Below are 23,474 nucleotides of genomic sequence, written 5' to 3' on the forward strand. Positions count from 1 at the left end.
TAGTCAAGTAATGAGAATCAACTGTACCTCCTACAAAGAATGTGGATCAGAGGTAGACAGTACTAATCCATCCCTGCAAAGAAAGAGCCTTCTGGAGTATAATCCATACTTCATACCAGTTGCTTAGGTGAGTGATTACATTTCTTCTTGAGAAATTTGATCTGACTTTGCTTAGTTTAAAATAAATTCCTGCAAAAATAAATACTTGCATTATCCCAAAGTACTTAAAATTATTGCTGATTTTTTTTTTTAACTGTGGACTCTGCAAAGGGCTTTTTTTTAGTCTTATTACAGTGAGACAATGGACCTATGTCCCCTGGAATATGGGGACTTTTCATCTGAACCTGATGCTATATAGTGCAGGAGAAACACATGAAAACCAACACTCCCAGATCTCCCAAACCTGCTTTTCTTCAGGTCCTAAGTACAGGAGGAAAAACAGAATTTGGAGCCACACTGACTTTTCATATGTTCAGGTGATACCTTCCAGCAGCCCTGTGCTGAGTCAACCTACAGGTCTGTGTAAGAAAGTACAAAAAGCACAGCCTGCATCACCATTAGTATGCTATTTCATCCATTGACTTCATCTGCTTGTCTATACATTCAAGTGGCACCTCTGACCTGCTTCTCCGCCTTGACAATACAAATTGCTGGGTCTGGCTTAGTCAAGTGTGAGAATGAACACAAACAGGGAAACGTGAACTCGGGCTGTCAAGGCTCAGGAGGAGGCTGTCACAGAAGCAGGCAAAACGTGATCCCAGCAGACCAATCTGTTCTCTGAGTACTAGTCCCAGGACGGCAACAACTACTCCAGATTCCATTAATGCCCCTAATGATACCCTCCACCAGTCATTTTCTCATCCTACAGCATGCACATCTGAAACATTTCAAAAGACTCCTGACCATGATCTAAACCTTTATAAGACGTAGGCATCTTGGCTGATGGAGTAAACTGCCTTTAGAAAAATGGGATTTTAAAAAATATTTTCAGTAAAAAGGAACAATGGCTCATACCATAATTCTATTTTGTTCTGCAATGGATGTATCTTTTGATTATAGAAAATGTTTCCCTTTAAAAAAGAAAAAAAAAACTCTTATACTTGATGAGAATGGATTCATCACCTGATTTCTAGATCTGCAGGAGGCCATCATAATTTAATTTACCCTGTTATTAAATAGTCCATGGCTGCAGTCTACCAAAACAACTTGCTGAACTGTAAAAAAATTTCTTGGTTAACTAGTTGGTCCTTCTGCAAGATGCTTTGGCGAAAGAATAGGGTGAAATGACATTACTTTCAATGCAAACTAAAAATAGAATCCATCTCAAATATCGGGATATAAAGCCATTCAACCATTTTAAGTACATATCTTAATGATGAACGCTGTTACTTCTGAACATAAATCAAAAAAAAATACCAGACGGTATCTCTTTTTGCCTGTGGCCCTAGTGAATCGGATTGGACTCACTGAGAATTTTCTATTGACCTTAGGTTCTCTCTTGCACTGAGCTGGATATTACTAGTGTCAACACATATTCACCAGACTGTATCTGCTTTCCCTCTGTTAGACCTGTTAGTCATGGATGCAAGATCCACAGGTATAGAATATATTTAAAGCACAGGAAACTGTCACGTAATATACCATGATCTTTACCTGTATTTTTACTCTCACCCTAGAGTTGCTACATCTCAGCATCTAAATCAATCCCAAGAAATTAATGCAGTGAATGAACATAATTATTTCTACAGAGCGCAATTAACCCCTAGGATACTTGTTGTCTATTAACCAAACATTCCTATCTCTTCTTCATACTTTCTAATGTGATCTTATGGACTGTATAATCTAGGAATGTGTAAATTCCACATATTTTATCATCTCTGCTCACACTGTAAGTAAAATTTATAATTAAGAAGCTAAAAAGACAAACAATCATTGTTGGGCTCACAACATGATTTGGGACATAAAAGTATATAATGTTGTCCATAAAACGGGGATGAAAATTCCTAGCTCACAGTGTTGCAGTGAGGGGACCACGAGACAATGTGAATGTACTGGGTAAAATGTTCAATATTGACACATTAACATCAATGATAATAACATACCTAAAACTTATATAGCACATAGCATTAGTGAATACTTCACACACATTAATTCATTTAATCAAGGCAACAACTCTATCAGGTCAGTATTATTTTCCACATTTTACAGATAAGGAAACTAAGGTTTAAAAAAAGATATGTAACCTCCCCATGGTTACAGATCTAGTAAGTGACTGAATGAGGATTCAAACCTAGGCAGAATGTGGCCCTAGTGTCACTATATCATCCCTCGGTATGATATTACTAGCACGTGTTATGCGATCCAACAGAGACAATAATGGCTACTTATTCCAAAGTAGTGCCATGCTTTGGAAGGTTAGGTAAGATCTGCATTGAGTTTATGTACCGAGTTACTGAAGACGAATGATACATTCTGATATCAGTGATCCCAGCACTTTGTCAATGTTGGGTCAAGTTTTAGTACTCTCACATCATGCAATGTGTAGAACAGTTCTTTCTTAATCATTTCTTGGGACTTTGTTTAGGAATTATTCCTCCACTGCCATTAGAAGGTTAGTATTTCCAGCTCTATCATCCTTAGAGACTAAGGAGTAATTCCCACAATAATTTGTGTTTAACATCAAAAGTACCAAAATGAATTTTCAGACTTAAATCTTTTCTGTCTTCTTAGAGTGTATGTTCTTGTACTACTAGCACAGTGGAGGGTAAGCTAGCCAACCCAATTCTTTCCCTTGCTAACAGGAAGCTTAACCTGATATTGCTTGGAGGGCAATGCACACAGCCCTGAAAGACAGGGTACAAGCATCTCAGGGCAATCAGTCTCTTTGTCAGCAGTCTAAGGGTTAGAAAAGCAATTCCACTCCTCTTTGTCAGTGAATGGTCCAAAAGTGAGGCATGTGACCCAGGCCTGACTGATGAGATGAACTTACAGCAATAATAGAAGTAAATCCTTTTATAAACTTATTAAGAGCAAGTTGGCTTGGAGGTATCTTCTTGACAAAGAAGAGAACTAAAAGGAGGCTTCTTTGCTGCTGTCCCTTCCCTTCTGCTTGGGAAGTTGCAGTGAGGATAGATGTTTGGTGAAATGGCAGACATCTTGGAACTACCAAGAAAATACTGCTGATACATTAAGGATGGCAAGACAAAAACTCAGATAGAACTTGGAACATCAATGACATTATTAAACCGCTGAATGACTACAGAGGCTTCCAATCAGATTTATTCTTACATGAAATAGTTAAATGTTTTATGTTTTAAGCCACAGTTAATTATAATCTGTTACTTGCAGTTAAAAGCATCTTAACATAGTTCCTTGATTGGCGGGTTTGTTCTGCACAGCAAACTGATGAGTTATTACCCAAAGAAGACATAATCCATGAAGAAAATGATCTGATATTTATTGCACTTTTATTCTACTGGTCAAACTTAAAACCATTTTAATGCTGTTATTCAGTGTATTCTTTTGCTCTTTTTTTTTAAATTAATTAATTTTATTTTTATTTATTTTTTGGCTGTGTTGGGTCTTCGTTCCTCTGCGAGGGCTTACTCTAATTGCGGCAAGTGGGGGCCACTCTTCATTGCGGTGCGCGGGCCTCTCACTATCGCGGCCTCTCTTGTTGCGGAGCACAGGCTCCAGACGCGCAGGCTCAGTAATTGTGGCTCACAGGCTTAGTTGCTCCGCGGCATGTGGGATCTTCCCAGACCAGGGCTCGAACCCGTGTCCCCTGCATTGGCAGGCAGATTCTCAACCACCGCGCCACCAGGGATGCCCTGCTCTTTTAAAGCTACTAGTTTTCTTTTTCCTTCTAAGAATGATAGAAAATATGTTGATTGAAAAGAATGGCATATGTCTCCTCAAGTTTTCCAATGTCAGCTAGAACATTACATTAAAGAAACATAGTTCTGCTTACAATTTGGTGAAGGAAGTATTTAAGAACAGGGAAAAATGTTCCATTCCATATTAAGAAAAAAAGTCAGGTTACAGAAAAATACGGTATGAACTCTATGAAAATATTTTTGTTAAAAACATAGAGATGGATAGATGGAAAGAAAGATGTTTAAAAAGATATACACCAAAATGTTAATGTTTATCTCAGGGTAACATTTGCTTTCTTATTTTTGCTTATTTGTGTTTCCTAAATTTTCTACAATATGTAACTTAAAGTCACTTGCATCAGGCCTATCCACTGAATGAAGAAACTACAAGTGATAGGAGTTTATTCCTTTAAAAAATGTTTCTGTGACAGTACACATCTTTGCTTTATCAAGATGAATCCTAATACTTCTCTACATAAGAAAAGTCTTAAGAAAAAAGTAAAGATTTTATGTATATCTCCTAATTCTAGGCCTCCGGATGCATACAATTTGATGAAAAACAATACATACATAAATTTCAGAAACTAGGGTGGAAATATTAAATATTTAAACTCAGCTGAACTCATAAGAAAACAAGAGTACTGCTTTTCATTTCACATGAAAAAAACAATTTAAGCCAACTACTGAAGACAATTGGCAAGCTATTGATGGTCTGGCCCAAGATCAATGAAAACACAATTTATAGCAATACTTCGGAAAACTACTACATTCCAAATGTCCTAGACTTTGCGTATAAACAAGACATTTGGAGCTGTTATATTGTAACTACCTTAGGAAAACAGTTTAAATCTATTAGAGCATATCCAGATAGGACAGATTATAAACATAAAAGAGACTACGTATTCTTCCCACTAAGTAAAATTTAATCCTGAAAGGGGTATCCAATTGCACCAATTTTTGTTAGAATCTGTATTCCACTGTGAGAAAGTAGGACAAGCATAATTCACCAGCTTGAGTCCCTATACCCTGGTCCCTTCAGCGTTGCTGGGACAAAAAGAGCCTCTGGACACCAAATACTTTTGGGGGAAGAAACAACCTCCACAGAAAGTTTAGTCTGATGATGCAATAGATCTCTGAGGCCGAACTTTTTGTTCCTTAGCCACGATTAATTCTCTTATAATGGTAGAGTCTTTTTGTTTTTTTTTAGTTTATTCTATGTAGTTTTCCATTGTGAGTGTGTTATTCTCTCTCTATAATAATGCAAGTGCAAAAAACCAGCTGTTTTGCCTTTATTATCCACATAAAATACCCCCAATCCAAGCCTACACAGCAGTTACAGGATGTTGACTACCTCTTGCTTGTCTCAACAGAACTAAAGGAGGGACTGGCATCAACATTTGCCCAATTTAAAAAAAATCCCAATAATTAATACTTATTTTTAAAATTATTATAATATTCATATTATATGGCATTGAAATGGAAGGCTATTTTCAAAATAAAGTGTAAATACATATCAAGCGTTTAAAGTATGTGAAAATTTGCTTGAATGTTTAAAAAGTTATCAAAAGTTTATTATGTGAAAATTCCTGTTTTAATGTTTTAAAATGTCAGATACAATCATATAGCCCTCACTCTCTACCAGTCAGAAATGTATATATGTATTTAGAGATTGTGCTAGTCAGAATGTTTCATACTTGGTAAATTGTAATTTTGGTATTAGGCTCATAAATGTGTTGTTCTAGAATATGAAACAATGTATAATTTCTTATGCTTTATTTTAGGGTACTTTTCAAATTAAAAAAAAAAAAATTTCTGTAATAGGAAAAAAACTTCCCTTAAAAAAGTTACCTGCAAAGAGATAAATGTACCTTTTTTCTGATGTTACAGAAGAAAGTCATAAATATTTAGCAGATTCAATTTTTAAATTTACTTCAAGAAATATTATTTTTGAGGAAATAGTATTTTTAACACTCTTTTAGAAAAATTGAATCTAATATGCCTAATATTTTCCTTATATTTACTATTTTCTTTTTTGCTCCTTTAGGATATTTCTAACCTACTGCTTATTTTCTTGTATCCAGAGAGAATACTTATTTAAGTTGTCCGGAGCGTAAGGGCAGAACTTTTTCTAAATTTATAGGAAGGTTAAAACCAAAAGATCATCATTAAATCAATTACAGAGATTTTTAAAAACTATATCCCATATGATTTGGACCCATTCTCCTCCACCCTCCCTTTCCCGGCTCCTGGGCCCTTCTGTTTGCTGGCTGAGACAATGCTTCCTAGACACAGCTAACTGTAAAAACGAAATACTACTTCTCATGTTCTCACACTGCAATCCCTTGTCTCTCTCTTCTCTCTAAGAGTAAGTCCAGAAGAAGCAAGAGTTCAAAGCAATGCCCAGAACTGATAAGATCTCTGCAAAGCAGTCCTGTGAAAAAGCTCTGTCACTGGGGTCCCAACAAGATCCCTGGGACTTCCTACCAGACTAGACACACCAGGTTCTCTGGCTCCACAAGGCCTGGCTTCTGGACTAGACTGGCCCTTTATTGCAGAGAGTAACAAATTCCTTCCAGCTCCTCTAAATCAGGCATTCGATGCCTCGACCTCCCAGGCATTCAGCAGTGCTGGAGTATTTGTTAATGATGTATCCCAGGTACACGTGCGGCATCTGTTTCCAGGTGCCAGAGGTCCCTGAGCCGATTATCCGATTCATTTTTTGCTCTCTAGAGACAGGTTTATGTTTAATCTTTTATTGCTATTAGATTAGATGACTATTGTCTCTGGGGAACCTTTGCCCTATTAGATACATTCCTGAAACCCAGACATAAAAGTTGTCATGTTCAAGTGAAATGAATGTCTGTTATCACCCTTCCTTAAAGAAGCAGGAACCTTTCCTACTAAAAAAATAATCAAACTGTATAATTTAGAATTGGAGAAAGACAGGGAAGTTTTTGTGACATCAACAGTATGACTAATCTCTACCTTAATCTGAGAAAGTGGATTCATTTGAAATAAGAATGTGCAGTTCCCTGTTCTCACAAAATGCCTTTGTGTTTAACTATGTTGCTTAATGTTTATTAAAATGTGCATTGGTGTTTTACAAAAATGCTTATTACCTTATATCAGATAATATACCATTATAAAATGAAGCTGATCTTTTACTATGAAGACAGTAAGTACACTATAGTTAATGCAAAAAATGAAAAAATATGACCATATGCAAAATCCCACCACCTACACATACCCAGAATGTAATACAAAAAGATTATGGAAAACTGGAAGAGCAATAAGAGAAATAACAACCATCATTTTATACAACTAATTTTTACCATTTTGGTACCACTATTATTTTCTTCCTGACTTTTTTTTCCTTGTGCATACAATCCCACCTTCCCCCCCACTTTAGGCAAGCTTTTCACTTCTTTCTGATTGGGGTGGTTGGTTCGGCTCCCTAGAAAAGGACTAATAATCCCAACAATTAAAATGGATTCACTAAAAATTAGTCATGCTAAATGAATATCTTTCCTCTTAAAAAGAAAATTAGATGAAAAAAAGAAGTCTTTTTATTATTGTTTCAAGAAGGCACTAGACAGTCTCCCATAATTCACTTAAGGACCATATAAAGAGGTACTGGATAATAAAGCAGATACACATCCGAGAGTAAATAAACAGCCTTGTGTATTCATTCATATCTGCATTCATCTAGTCAACACACAGTGAGGGCAACTATAGCCAAATTCTGTGATAGGCACTGATTTCAAAGATAGAAGCGAGAATACTAATCTATTTATGAGCCAAGTGCCAGCAAACCACAAAGAAAGGACAACAGATTTTGGTGGGTGGGGAAGAGAAAGGTTTCGTACTTGAATAGGCCTGGGAGGAGGGCTATTTCAATAGGTAATACTAGGAAGATAATCTGGAGCTGGGATTTTGAATGGCTTTTCAAATCAGTCAAAAGAATTCCGATTTGTCCTATAGACAAGGGGAAACCACTGAAGGTTTTTACCACGGGAGGGACACGAAGAGATCTGTGACTTAGAGAATGCTGAACGCAGGGCAGGAGCTGGAGGTTGGAAAGTGAGCGAGGAGACAAAAAGTAGTGCTGGGGGCCTGAAGGAGGCCAGTGGCAATGGAAATGAACCGAGAGAAAGGAAACTGAGGGCCAGATCACAAAGGACTTGGTGTGAATTAGAGGTAAGGAGGGAAAGAAGGGTGCTGGGCAGAGTGACGGCCTGGTCCCATGTAGCTAGCTGATAAAGGAGGTGGAACAGGCTAGAAGAGGGACAGGTGTCCAGTTTGTGAAATCAATGATCTGAGAAGACAGACGCAAAGAATGTGAGATGGAATCAGCACCACCACAGTGGCGCTCCTCGTTAAGGCAAGAATCAGCTGGGAGGATCTTTTCCAGTACCTGGACCCCTCCACGGACCCGTTAATTCTGAATCTCAGAGATGAAGCCTGTACACGTGTATTCTGAGGAAAAACAAACTCTCCACGTGAGTCTGGCCCAAATACCTGGTTAAGGATCGAGGACACGGAGCGTGGTTCTCAAACTTTTTTCTACCCCAAACTACCCTCTTGTCAGTAGAAAACGAACCCAGTAATTACAAAGAAGTGGAGAAGAACCAAGTACCAACCAAAGCAGTATAATCACAAACAATATCAGCCATCACAAAATACAGGTTCCAAAAAAGTATTTCTGCAAATATGAATGCAGGAACAGTAAATGAAAACCAACTACAACTCAAGACAACCCCACTGGTTCAGGGCTAACAGAGAGTTCTTAAAATTTCCAGAATATCCCATACAATAGGAGCTTTGTATTGTCCCAAAGCACCATGTTGTGGACTTTTTAGTAGAATACTAAATTAGGACTCCCCCCTCCCTCACTGTACTTTCTAATACAGACTTGCTCATTTTAACGTAGAAGTGCCAAATTTTAGTAAGCTTCCATACATTTCTCAGGAGTTTCCTAGTAGGTAATATTTAATTATTCAAACGTATAGGAGTTCTACTTTTTTATTTTTCAGAAGTATCCATGTGGATTACCAGTGAACTGCAGATGATATTCTAAAAACGACAGCCTAGAGTGGAGATAGTAGTCATTTTCAAATGCATACAAGACACTCATGCAGAAGTGAGAACAAATTACAGCTAGAGTCAGGACTAAGTACTAATGGACGACCCATGGAGGGTCATAACTTTCAGGTCAATATGTAGAACAGTCTTCAAATAATCAGAGACACCCCAAGTAGAATGAGCTTCTACTTCTTGAGCTTCTTGAGGAAGTCCTCAGGTTCTGACAGTGGATGACCAAGTCAAGAATAAGGAATTGCTTTGCCCAATTAGGAGACTAGTCCTAATGACCACAACACACACAGAAATGCTATCAGCTATGACCTTCTCCGCAGTCAAGAAAAGATAGTTTAAGACACTTGACAGCCTACCCGTGTCTCTCCTTCTCACCCCAAAAGCAAAGTAAAAATGAACAATGATGTGAGGCAGAATGATAATCTTCATTTTTTTTTTTCCTGTTGACTAGACTCTACCTTCTGAATGTTGAGATAGTCTCAGTTCAGAACAACCAGAAACAATGTAGGATGAGTACAGCTGAGTCTTTTAAATGTATTGAGGTGGAATGTAGACTGCTTTTTGGAGCTACCAATCAATGAAACCATGGATAAAAATGTTATGTCATCGGGCTTCCCTGGTGGCGCAGTGGTTGAGAATCTGCCTGCCAATGCAGGGGACACGGGTTCGAGCTCTGGTCTGGGAAGATCCCACATGCTGCGGAGCAACTAGGCCCGTGAGCCACAACTACTGAGCCTGCACACCTGGAGCCAATGCTCCCAACAAGAGAGGCCGCGATAGTGAGAGGCCCATGCACCGCGATGAAGAGTGGCCCCCGCTTGCCGCAACTAGAGAAAGCCCTCACACAGAAACGAAGACCCAACACAGCCAAAAATAATAAAAAATAAATAAATTTTTTTAAAAAAGTTATGTCGTTTATTTCAGATTTGTTGTGCATTACTCAATAAAGAGATAAACCTATCTTAGCAAGTCATGAAATATTTATTGAAACTAGCCAATCCTCAACTTATTTATTCTATCTCTATTAAAAAATTAATTTACTTCAACTTACAAAGAAAAAAAATTAAATGTGTGAGGCAGTACATAGTTTTTCAAACATCTTTTAGGTGGATGTCAGCAAAAAAGTTTGAAGAACACTCCTTTAACCTAGAAAATTCAATTAAGGATCACAGTGTTCCTTGACCTCTTAATCTTCTCTTACTTTTATAGTCAGTACCAAGTGCTGCACTCCTTCGTGGGGACATTTTTCACAAGGACGTAAGTTTCCACCTCCAAGATTTCCTGCCTACCAGACAATAAAAGAAAGCAAACATAACTGCTCTGACAAATGAATGCTTCAGCAAAAAAGAAAGACAAAAAAACCAAACCTGCTTGATTTCTTGGACCATTGGATCATTCTCCAAGTCAAACCTGCTAGTGTGGGGCTTCCCTGGTAGCACAGGGGTTGAGAGTCTGCCTGCCAATGCAGGTGACACGGGTTCAAGCCCTGGTCTGGGAAGATCCCACATGCCGCGGAGCAACTGGGCCCGTGAGCCGCAATCACTGAGCCTGCGCGTCTGGAGCCTGTGCTCCGCAACAAGAGAGGCCGCGACAGTGAGAGGCCCGCGCACCGCGATGAAGAGTGGCCCCCGCTTGCCGCAACTGGAGAAAGCCCTCGCACAGAAACGAAGACCCAACAAAGCCATAAATAAATAAATTAATTAAAATTAAAAAAAAAAAAACTGCTAGTGTTAAAACCACAAATTCCAAGTATCTACAACACTAGGTCTTAAAGGGGAATCACTCTACAGTTGATAGGGGCCCGGTGGGTCAGGCCACATATGAGTTAAGCATTATTAATAATAGGTTAGTTATAAAACACCTCTAGTAGCACAGCCTGTGCTCTCATCACAAAGAGGGGTGCGAGCTGCCCACTGCAGTGCCACCTCCAGGCCTAGAAGGACAGCTGTTGGTTTGTATCCCCAGGAGTACCCAGGTAAGATTTGAAACCGGCCCCCTTACACTGACTGGAAGGCAGGACGAGACCAAAGAAAAAGGCAGCCACTCCAGATTGGTAGGTGGCAGGTAACAAGCAAGCGGACTTCCTAATGATGCTTGTCTTGGGTGGCCGCAAGACAAGTAAATCTTTGCACCTGCCCGCTGGAACTAAGAGTTTATATGCTGTCCTTAAGGAGGTTCAGCCCTGCATACCACCCAGACGGTCTCAACCACACATTACCCTCTCAAGGCTGCATCACTGAAATGGCTCTGGCTGTGGCAATGGTGGGCAAAACTTATATTCCAAGGGCAGGGGAGGGGGTGAGGAGCCTGAATCGCCCAGGTCTGGCTCTCCGGTCAACTGGGGGCCAACGTCCTCTTGATGACCTCCTCCAACAATGTCCAGAGGACTATTTCTAATAGCAAAATATTAGAAACTTAACATGTTCAACTTAACATGTAAGGGAGTGGTTATCTAAATTAAGACCAAACAATACAATATGAAGTAGCCACTGAAAATTATACTTATGGAGAGGTTTTAGTGACATGAAGAACATTTATAATGTAAAGAGGAAACAAAGCAACATATAAAGTTGTAATGAGACAGTAGGCGAATGAAAACGCCCAGTGCAGTCCCTGGCACATAATAAGAGAACTCAACCTGTCGTCGACATCCACTGAATGATCTAAAGTATATAAAAATCTTGGAAATAAAGCTGAAGGAAATGTGGCAAAATAACACTGGTTGCCTCTGGATAAGAATTAAAGGTGTTTTTTTTCCTGCATATTTTTTAATGTTTTCATTTCTTTTTTTCTATAGCAAATATTTACTTTAAAATCAGGAAAAGGATTTAAAACTAATAAACAAAACAATGTTCTCTTTAATCCTTCACACTGTAGGAGCTGACCTTTAAGAATAAGGACGTCTCCAACCCATATGCGTGTGTGTGTGGGGGGGGGGGGTGGGTAATATATAGATTTAATTTTATTTATTTATTTATTTATTTATTTCCCCCTGTCAACAGGTGTTGGCTATTTACCAGTAGCTACTAAAACCTGCCTGAAGGAAAGCCTGGCTATAGGCAGTACCAGGTGGAAACAGAAGTTCCTAGGGTTTAGAACCAAGCTGAGTGGGCAGTGCTCACAGCGTAGAGAAGCAGACAAAGTATGCTTTGTAAGACATGTTCCAAACCTGTATGTCATGGTTTGTTTGAGATAAAATTGTAATATTTTATGATAGAAGCATTATTAAAGGTGACATGGCTCTCTACAATTGTAAAAGTATTGATAGTAATACTTATAATAATTCTTAATGATTAAAGTATTTATATCTGCACAGTACGATGCTCATTATAACATTAATAGTGCTTTTTGTAGTTATTCTTGCCTTAAGTGTTCAGGATCCACTTAGCGAAAAACAGAATATAGACACTGTGAGATACTAGACTAAAACCACAGGGACCTTCCATGTTTACAGTACTGCCAAGTTTCCAAGTGCATTATTTTATTGATTGAATACTTATTCTCATACGAATAGGGGGATGCTAGGGGCCTGGGTGACCAAGCCTTAGTCAAGGCTGGAGCCCATTTCTCCTTTTTTTGTCCCTACATACAAATTCCAACTTGTTTAACCATACTGTGCCTCATTTCCTATTGTGTAAAATCAAAAAGATAATACATCAAAGGGTGGCTGGGAGGATTTAACCGTTAACATATATAAAACACTTTAAAAGAATGCCTGCAATCAGTAAACAACTATGTATCAACTATTAGTATCATTACTCTGGAATGAAGAAAATCTACCTTCCTTTCTAAGATCTTGAAATTAAATCTATGTCAAAAAGTCATAAAATTGAGAGGAAACTGCAAACTTGATATTTAGAATAACTTTTTATTGAGCTTCGTACCCTCTTATTGTAATGATAACCACTGCTAGACCAGCTTTTAAATGCTTAAGGCACCCTTAGACTTCAAGAGAAGTCTCACACATTAAAAACAAAAGCTTCAGGATTAAACCTTTTCATCAGGCCTTTTTATTTTTTTCCCCATTGAGCCTCCTGAAACAAGATCATGAAATTCTCAACTTCAAAGAGTTCAATTCCACTGAACCCACTTCACCTGAAAAAGTCAATTACCCCAGTTGGAGTGGGCCTAGCATCTTAAAAACTTTTGCATTGTATTAACACCACCTTTATAAATAGAGGGAGACAGGCAATTGGGCCTAAAAGACAGGAAAACTTGAGGGTTTCACCTACTATTACCAATACTGAAGATTTTTTTAAAAATTATTAATAATTGGGGTAAATCCAAGTACTAAATGTTCAAATTCTGCAGTTTTAAGACACTTACTAAAATAGTATTATTTAACTAGTTAAAAAAATTGACAAAATAGTCAAATTAGGATGTATTTTTAGAAAAGTACATTTGGCTCAGGAAGAGGCTTTTTTTTTTTTTCTGGCCACACTGTGCGTCTTGTGGGATCTTAGTTCCCCAACCAGGGACTGAACCCAGGCCCACAGCAGTGAAAGTGCCGAGTCCTAACCACTGGATCACCAAGGAATTCCAAGGAAGATGCTTTTCTAATAGCAGGAAACACACACAAAATGGTCTTTAATGGGGTATCTGTTTTCATTTTTTTAAAAAGTCACTTTAACATATTTATGTATATACACGTTTGTGTGTACATATATAAACAAACTTTTCTAAGCAAATGTCTATACTCTCCTAACAAAGATAAATGATAAACATGCATTTCATTCATCTTGTCAGTCTTCTTCAAAGAATGATCTTGTGTACTGCCCATTAAGTGTTAACAAACAATCAATTCAAAAATTCAGCCTCGGGACTTCCCTGGTGGTGCAGTGGTTAAGAATCCACCTGCCAATGCAGGGGACACGGGTTCGATCCCTGGTCCAGGAAGATCCCACATGCTGCAGAGCAACTAAGCCCATGTGCCACAACTACCGAGCCTGTGCTCTAGAGCCCGCGAGCCACAACAACTGAGCCCGTGCGCGCCACAACTACTGAAGCCCGCGTGCCTAGAGCCCATGCTCTACAACAACAGAAGCCACCACAATGAGAAGCCCGCACACTGCAGTGAAGAGTAGCCCCCGCTGGCCGCAACTAGAGAAAGCCTGTGCGCAGCAATGAAGACCCAACGCAGTCAAAAATATAAATAAATAAATTTATTTAAAAAAAAAATTCAGCCTCAGAATTCAAAGGATCATTAAAAAAACAAAACAAAACAAAAAAGTCCCAGGATGGGTGTTAAAAAAATTAAGGGTTGAGGGACTTCCCTGGTGGCACAGTGGTTAGGAATTCGCCTGCCAATGCAGGGGACATGGGTTCGATCCCTGGTCCGGGAAGATCCCACATGCTGCAGAGCAACTAAGCTCGTGCACCACAACTACTGAGCCTGTGCTCCAGAGCCCACGCGCCACAACTACTGAAGCCCGCGTGCTCTAGGGCCTGTGCTCCGCAACAAGAGAAGCCACTGCAATGAGAAGCCCGCACACCGCAACGAAGAGTAGCCCCCGCTCACCGCAACTAGAGAAAGCCCACGCACAGCAACGAAGATACAACACAGCCAAAAATAAATAAACTAATTTAAAAAATTAAATTAAATTAAGGGTTGAGTTAAAACATCTGAAATTTATCTTTAAGAAAATGAAGTTATATAATATATATATATATATATATATATATATATATATACTATATTATATATATATTATACTTTAAAATATGTGATCACAGATTTGGTTAAAAACAGTAGGGGTCCCCCTCCCCAAAATACATTATATCAATGATATTTTCCTTATCATATTACAATTAGAAACCCAAAAAAAGCTTTAGAAAGAAAAAAACTAAAATATGAAATCCCAAAGGAAAGAGAATTAACTCATTAGAAAACTGTATGAGTATCTGTCCAGCAAAACTGCTTCTAAATCAGCATGTCTAATTATTTATCTCAGCAAAGATAAGTGTAAATCTTTTTCATTTGTACATTATTTTGGGCAGACAGGCTTAAAGTTAAATTTTAGGAAGTTCATAGTGGGTGAATGACTAAACAAAAGGGTTCCTAAAAATACCTGTCATTCCAATATACTAAGAAAAATAATAACCTTGAAACTAAAAATCATGAGTTCTCAGTACAGAAATGAATCATGATAAAATTATAAGCTTGAACTTAGATGACTTACCAGGATCTGTGCTTTGGGATGATTTTTGCTCAATGAACTTAAAATTACAAATCCATTCTTGACTCTAGGGCAATCTTTTTTTTTTAAAAGGATTAATCTACCTCTAAAATAAAATTATTGCAAGTCAAATATAATTAAGGATGCTGTTATTATAAAATTCTCTGAGTAACTATGCCAACTTTACGAATCTGTACCTGCCTGAATACACACACAATCAGAACAGAAATAAAGGAATGAAGTTATGAGCTTTCAATAAAGCCTTGTTATATTTTCAGTAAAGCTTTATTTCCAATAAAGCTTTCAATAAGGCCATGTTATAGTTTCATTCAGATTTCCTTAGGTTATCAATAGGAATAATATCTGTGGTATAGGTAACTTTTCTAAGGTAAACTTTCCCAGATAAATGCCTGTGCTCTTCTAACAAAGATAAATGGGAAGTAAGTGGAGCAGACAGATTTGAAGCTAAGAATAAAGGTACAGAGCAAAGGCAAATTGTGTGGACTGTTGTCTGATTCCTGTTAATAAAGCCAGCTCAGCTCACCTGTATCCAGACATGAAAAATTAAGTGAATCATGGCAACAATTTTTAGATAACTCATCTCAGAAAATATTGGAACTGAAATATCCAGATCATTGAACCAAAGATGAATTTTTGATTTGCTGTACTACTTCATTTTATTTTGTTGGCTTAAGACAGGCTAGACGGTTATTTTATGCTCTCCTAAGTATTTTTAAGTCTCCATCCTTCTCAAAACTTTCCCGCTGACTAGATAGATTCTCCCTAGAAGGAAATATGCAAAACAACTCTTAGATCTGGAGTGGACTGACTTTGGAGTTAAATTCCAATGTGATCCTGACACTTTTAGAATTATTATCATCTAACATTAAAAGCACCAAGGAGCCTTCTTTAGACCACAAAATTTAACTTCCAATTTAACAAAAGGCCTACGTAAACATTTTACCACCATACGCATAATATTTATTACTAATGCAAATATAGAGATGGATAATCATAAAATAATTTTGCATTATCCCTGGAAATCCTAAAAAAAAAAATCAAAGACTGCATGAATATACATCGTTTTTTTAAAGCTACATAAAAGTTCAGATTAAAGTTCCTTCACAACATTTCATTATTTTCTAGGATCATAACAGATTCCAATTTTCCTCTGTATACTTTTTCTCAGTGTTCTCATTCTTAACCTATTACATATTAGGCAACATCTCAGTGCTTTCTAAAGTTTATTGAATGAAATGTTAAGTTCCTCATACTTAGGATTTTCAATCTTAAGGCTAATATGAACTGTGATTCTCCAAAATAAGTGGCAAGCAACACACTATGTACAATGTGGACACAGTAGTTTCCTAGACAGCTGACCAAATTTGTATTTGCTGTAGTGTCATTGATTAAATGAGACACTGTGGCCTTTTCTGTCTCATGACCACAGATTGTACTGTTTTCCAGACACTTTTCTTACAAAAGCATACAACAGGTCACAAGGAGGATTTTAAAGATCAATGCAAAGCAACTGTCACTACAGGAAGAACAACAGCCTGCATTCTAAAGTTTGATAGACATTATGATGCTATATTTTGAGTAAAAATCTAACACAGGCTTATAATACTTTTATGTTTTTTCATACTGAAATCGTACATGTTACTTTCCAAACCTCACATATAAGAAGGAACACAAAGATGTACAATTCCTTTTACTGATAAATAGTGTTTCTTTTACTATTTTTCCTTAGTAAAAACCAAATTGTGGATAAAGTTTCCTTAGCCAGACAGTATTTACTTCTAAAAATTCCTACACTATCTTATAGACCCCAAATACAGAACTCAAAATATAAAAACAATAAAACCCTTATAACCATTACCACGGGTGGAGGGGAGAAAGTCAGAAAAATATACAAAGCTGGATGTGGAGGATGCCAGAGGGGAGCGGGGGAGGGTTTCGTGAGGTTCTAGACAAGCCCTGTGATGACGTCACCTCACATACATAATGTTACAGCAGTCAGCACAGGCCTCCTGCTTTCCTATTGGTGGACACCGTGTCAGCCGACATCAGAAGATAATCATCATTGGCCAGACAATTACAACTGGAGCAACTAGCATCCACCGCTGCTAGCACAGGCCTGACAGGCTGCTGAAAGAGAAGGCAGAGCCCAGCTGCCCTTCTCACTCAATGAATTTTATGTCACCTTACCAATCACTAGGCGGTTTTGCTCTCTTGATGGCAGCCCTTATAAATTAAGTCAGCTATTCGTGAAAATAACAGGTAAAGGCCAGACATCTCATAAAAGAACAAAATGCCTCTATTTTCAATGCCATAAAATCACAAGGGCTTTTCTGTGTAAAATCAGAACTCAAAAATGCTGTTGAGCTAAAAGCAGGCATTTTCCTCTACCTCATGCAAAACACTTTCATTTACCAGATAATATTACCCAGGATATTTTTAACTTGACATATAGTTTCAAGATGTGGCTCAGGATGATTCTCCAAGGCATAACATTTATTACTTCGCATTTCCATAGCTTTTCTAATCTATTACATGTGAAACCACCTGCTAGAAGACTAAAACAGTCTATAGTATTTATCCCTTGCCTAGAACAATGAATACAGGGTTAATCATTGTTTAAGCAGCAATTAACTTGATAAACTTCTCTCAGTTGAACCCTTTAGTTTATAAAAACACCACTCCAAAAATGGGTCCCCTTACACTAATATGTAATAAGGTAATGAATGTGGATTATAGGATAAGTTTAATAAAGGCCTTCAAACAATATTCAAAAGGTAGTTCAGACAGCATACTGACAAAACAGCACTCCTGGCCTTCCTCACAATTCTTCAAAAGACAGTAAGTGTAACTTATGAGAGAGAAGTTATAATTCTCTAAACTTAGTTTTGACATAGCCTCTAAATTGAGGCTATGTCTAAGGGATTTTTAAGGACCACTGAAAGTGTTTTGTCAAAAAATAGAGTAGAAACTTCACAACATTGTGTTTTTCCTCCAGAAGCTATTCAAGTCATTTTTAGTTAATGAGTCTGGGAAAGGTAAGACCTTGTGTTTCCTAAACTTCCCCTGCCCCCAAGAGGGTGTAAGCCGTGGTTATGGAGTTCCTTCTCCTGTTAACAAGGGAAATGAAAAGGAAATCTTCATTTTCTTATACACCTGGTTCAAGACTTTTTGGCTGTTGAGGTTTTGGGGGGAGGCTTATAAAACTGGGACCCAAGGATATTGGGAGAAATGCATACACCCTGGGATAAAAGAAGAAAGCAAGACACTTAAGGTCAAAGAGAGAAAAAGTCAGGAAGGGGAAACCCTAGTGTGTGACTATGACATAGTATTCAAAACGCAAGGGGAGGCCAAGTATGTTAAGCTTCGAGTATTAACAGGTAGTGCTGGCAATAAAACGGACACCCATCATCATCTTAACCCACTACACAACCCTTTTCCCCAGCATCTGCCATGTACAATGCACTCTTCGAGGTGCTCCGCATAATCAAGATTGGAATGAGACAAGAACCAATGCCCTGAAGAGATGATGGTCTAATAGGAGGCACAGACACACATGCAGATATTTAGGCATATGAAGAAAAGCCAGGAAAGACACTGCCAGATGAAAGGTACAGATAAAGAGCTAGGAGGAAAGAGTGGCAGGAGCCCAACAAGCGAAGATTAATTGGCTCACTTTTGCCATTTTCAGTCCCCAGAGGCCTAGGCCCTGTCCGGTTCAGAGTGTACTTGTTGAGCGAGCGGAGAAAAGAGGCGGGAAATGGTACCTGGAGGTGGAGGAGCCACAGACAGTGGCCTCAGAGAAAAGGCAACAAGTGAGTAAGAGACAGTATCCACCGCGGAGGGGCACTGGCCCCCAGTGAACCCGAGCTGCCGGCGCGAGAGGAGGCCGGCTCCAGACGCAGGCTCAACAAGGGTGCAGCAAGCTGGAGACGGGGCAGACGTTAGAAACCACAGACCGTGCAGGGCCAACGGGGGAGGAAGATGGGCTGAGCTGTGTGGCAAGCGAACGCGCGACAAACAGCTGCAGAGAAGACCAGAGCCTTCGGCTGGCTCGCCGTGCCGCCCGCCACCCCGGGCCACCGCCCCCACCCTGCCTTCAGCGCCACTCCCTTCACGGGAGGAGGAAATGCCGCTGGAGAAGGTTCCCTTGGTGGCGCCCTAGGGGGCTTGGCCTCCCGGAGCGCCGAGGCCTTAAATGCCTAAACTCCTACTGGATCGAGCCTCCCGGTGCACAGCCGTCTTCCGGACCCACCCTCGGCGCTTTCGGCCTCGACGGCCCAGGGGGCGCCCCGGCCCCACGCCCCGTGTGCCGCCGCACTTCCCGGCTTCCCGAGCGGATCGCGTTCCCCTCCTGGCTTCCGGCAGCGGCCCTCCGGCCCCCGCGCCCTCGGAAGCCCCCAGCCACGCCGCAGCGAGTGTGAGCGCGCAGGGCCGCGCGCCGGGCCGGTCGCGCCCGCCCCAACAGGCCGGGCCCAGTCGGCACGCACGGCGCAGGGGGCGGGCCCGGCCGGGCTGCGGCCGCAAATGGCCCGCCGGTCCCGGGCGGGCCGGCCGGGAGGGAGGAGGCGGGAGCGGCGGCCGAACCTCCCGAGACTAGTCGCGACTCCTGGGGGCCGGAGAAAAAGACGTTGAACCCCCGTCCCCCGGTTCCGGTGCACGGCACCCCCTATTGCACCGCTCCCCCGCCCCGGCCCCCCGGCGCGCCGGCGTCTCTGGTTTCCCATTGATGAGATGGGGGAGGGAAGGCAGGTCGTGAGGGCGCCGGGGGCACGCGCTCGCGCACGCGGCGGGCGGGATCCCCCAGATCCCAGGAGGGAGCCCCCTCGGCCGGACCCTCTCATTCAGCACCTGGGAGGCTGCCAGCCGCTGCCCAGCTTGGGGGTGCGCCGGCTTGCTCTTTACTGATCGCCAGACCCGGGGTTAAGAGGAGTAAGAGAATGTCTGCCACAGCAGCTCGATCTACAGGGAAGAAGCGAGATGAGCACACACACCCTCCCCCTGTTAAATATTGCAAGGTGACACAGGATCGCTCCCCACACAGGGATTTTCAAAAGGACTGGCGGAGGGACACAGTGAACAAGAAAGATGCTTTCCCGGATTAGAAGTTTGTCTGGGGAAGAGCCCCGAAGGACTCTGCGGACCCAGAGATTTTTAATCCGTGTCTCAACTCCAGTCAGCAGCTTCCCACTGAATTAGAATTGAGTGTGTCCAAAAGGCGTTTCCGTAAAGCAAACTTAATAATGGCGTGGCTCCACTCGCTCGGGTTCATTCATTTTTATTACTGTTTTCATTGTCCCCTCCTCCCCCACTCCCCGCCTCCGTCTCTTTATGAAACCGGAAAGGGATCCGCGTGGGGAAAGGGGTCCAGGAAAGGAGGAATCCGGCCGGGGAGCAGCAAAGAGGAAGACAGTGAAGTAGCAGAGCTGCAAGGAGAAAGGAAGGGCAGGAAGGATGGGGAGAGGGCGAGGACCAGAGAGCTGAGGACGGCGGGCCGGAGAGGGTTAAAGGGAGCAGGCGACTGGGTCCTCCCTCCACTGCCTTTCACACTCTGCTAGCGGGAGGCCAAGCAAGAAAACCCAAATCTAGAGGAAAACAAGGAGTAGCACAGGTAGGGACTGTGGCATCTCTCCCGCCTTCCCTGTAGCACAGACATCTACTCTATGTACACATATATGGTCTATGTTATATAATCTATGTTAAAGATGCATGTGTAGCCACGGTTCACCCAGGGGCACCCACAGACTCACGCGCTTCATGCAGCCCCAATGTCTCCTGCACCCGGGAGACCCGGGAACTCAGCGATCCGCTCACTGCTGGTCGCGGTTCCTCGCTCGATTCACGCCCCAGAAAGGGAGTACCGACATGAAGGCACACCGGGAAGACGCGCAGGGCTCCCGGGGACAGTATCACGCGAAAGCATCACCTACCAGTTTTCCTGCATCCACTGGATGGCTTCATTCTCGTTGAACTGCTTTTCGAATTCATATTCTTGTAAAGTCAACACTGACATGTTCATTGGGGCTGATCTTCGGAGTCGCTACGTGTTCTCTACGCAAAATAAAATAATCTGTAAAGCGCTTGATTTCGAGTGCTCGCCTGTCTGCTTCCCCCACCCACCCCCCTAGGTCTTCCCCTCGCCGCTCGGTCTCCGGCAATCGGTCTCCCCCAGCCTCTCTCAGCTACGGTCGGGGTTGAGCATTGCCTGTGCCTCCGCTCCCAGCTCCTCGCTCTGGGACTCTCCTCCTCCGGGCGTCCGCATCCACAGTAGGAGGAAACGAATGCCTTGCGGTCTTAGTGCCCGCACGTTTGTCCATCACCCTTTTTACTTGTCTACGGGGAAATCTCCTCCCCCTCGTGCGATCTGACAAATTAACCCTTTGCGAGGGAGACTGAGAGAAAGAGAGACCTCTCTAGCCCTGGGGGGCAGTTTTGTTTTCGTGAAGGTGACCAGGGGAGTAGAGGACGGGCTCGGAGAGGGAGGAAGTGGCCTCGAGGTCATTCACAACCCCCGAGTCCCGACCTCGTGGGCCGCCTAGCCTGGCTTTTGAATGAAGTTTCCGAGAACCGAGTGCAGCCCCAAGGCGAGCTTGGCGAGTAGGTGATAAATAGTAAAACCTGCCAGCTCTCTCGCAAGAACTCCAGACAAATTTGCGCTGAAATCCCACGTGAAAGGAACGCACTTCCTACCTCTTGGCCCCCGCCGCACCCTCCAGGTCACTCACCTCCGAGCTCTGGCTTTGACTTACTTTAACCTGGGGCCCGGCCCGCAGAGCTCCCCAATCAGCTGCTGGCTGGGGATGCTGAGGACGAGGGTGGCGTAAAGTCGAGAGTGACTAGTAGCCAGAAGAGGGAGGGAGGTTAGGTGGAGGGTTTGGGTAAGGGAAAGGGTAAAGTTAATGAACTGAGACAAAGGGGGGAAGGAAGTTAGCAGATGGGAGAACTGGACCAACTGGTCCAATGCAAAAACTATTTGTATGCGTGAGAAATTCGCTTTATTTATTGTACGGTGGTAGATGCAACAGAATCACGTTTGAGGAGAGGGCTAAATGTAATGTTGACCTCTGCTGATCCCCCAGTCTCACAGCAGTGTTTTAACTTCTGCTTCCATATACACCCATCTTTCTTTTCTCAGAGGGAAAAGTATTTTTTACTGTCCATCCCTCCTCCACTCATTCCTCACAAGTTAGGAAAAATGAAATGAGACATGGAGGCATCTGATAATATAATCTATGCATGTAATTGTAAGCTTAAAACATAATAAGGAACCTATGCTTTAAAAATTAGGTGGACATTAGGGTCAGGAAGAAAATTCTCTTTCTCTTTCTGTACCTCCCCACCTCCAAGGCAGTCCAAAGAGAGGATATTTTCATTTAAAGTCAGGTTCCTGGAACCACTGAAAAGTGAGAACTGTGAGAAACATCTCTGTAAATGAGGAGGGTATAATAAAAAGTTAAAGAGTTTTAAAAATCCAGTACAACTATATATATAGCGTATATATATGTATGTGTATATATATATATACATATATATATAATCAGCAAATTAATTTATAAGTTGATGCTCCCAAACATTCCATGTACAGACTTTCCTCATCTCTCCATTTAAGGGTGTCATTCTAGAGACTTCCGCAGTACAAGTCTGAGTGAATTTGAAGGTAAAACCTAGACAAAAAGACTTGGCAGGCTTTAGGTGGAAGGTGGGTGTGACCTGATGAGAGATAAGGATTTTAGCACAGTACCTGGACCTGTGAGTAATCAATAAATATTTGTAGAGTTAAGTGATTAAGTAAGTGAAAGAAGGGAGGGAAGTGAGAAAGGAATCAAATGTGAGAAAATCCAGCAAATGTTTTGCTATATATTGCAAGGATAAGTCCTACTTTTGCCTTAAAAGGATTCCATTTTTAAACTGAGTACTATTCTCAGTACTCAGGCATCATATCAATTTTAAACTGGTATGAGAAATTCTCATTTACTTACTATGTTTCTTATTCAAATAATGTCTGTTATTACCTGTTTATTTTCTGAAGATGGAGTTGGGGTTATGTTAAAAGCAAATATCTGATTTGTTCTTAACAGTGTCTGAAGAAAAATTACTTTAAAATGGAAGGTAAGTCCCTATTTCTTGACCTTTAAAGTGGACAATTGCCAAAAATGGTAGATTCTTGCTAGTACTACGTGCTGTTGAGGGTATTCAGAACACGCATTGTCAGTGGTAGTGAAAGCTAGTGACTTCACCTGGAAAGCAATTTGTCAGCCTATTTAATCATTTTAAATACACTTATCCTTTGACCATTTATTTACTAGATATT

The 23,474-nt window shown here is 41.1% G+C and overlaps 1 protein-coding gene across 2 annotated transcripts in view; it reads right to left on the reverse strand.

Annotated features, from left to right (window-relative positions):
• ELOVL6 (ELOVL fatty acid elongase 6) overlaps positions 1–21,969 on the reverse strand; it is a 143,361-nt gene extending 121,392 nt beyond the window's left edge. The window contains exons 1-2 of one of the 2 annotated variants that reach the window (XM_059923429.1): positions 21,889–21,969; positions 21,094–21,214 (exon numbers count right to left, since the gene is read on the reverse strand). In XM_059923429.1, the coding sequence (XP_059779412.1) occupies positions 21,094–21,182 (89 nt within the window). In that variant the 5' untranslated portion in view covers positions 21,183–21,214; positions 21,889–21,969. Of the gene's footprint in view, positions 1–21,093; positions 21,215–21,368; positions 21,456–21,888 lie in introns of those variants that run through there. The other variant, XM_059923430.1, reaches the window with a different exon arrangement.
• Between the last annotated feature and the right edge of the window lie 1,505 nt (positions 21,970–23,474).

Source organism: Balaenoptera ricei, chromosome 5 (genome assembly GCF_028023285.1).
Source record: "Balaenoptera ricei isolate mBalRic1 chromosome 5, mBalRic1.hap2, whole genome shotgun sequence".
Lineage (NCBI taxonomy): Eukaryota > Metazoa > Chordata > Mammalia > Artiodactyla > Balaenopteridae > Balaenoptera > Balaenoptera ricei.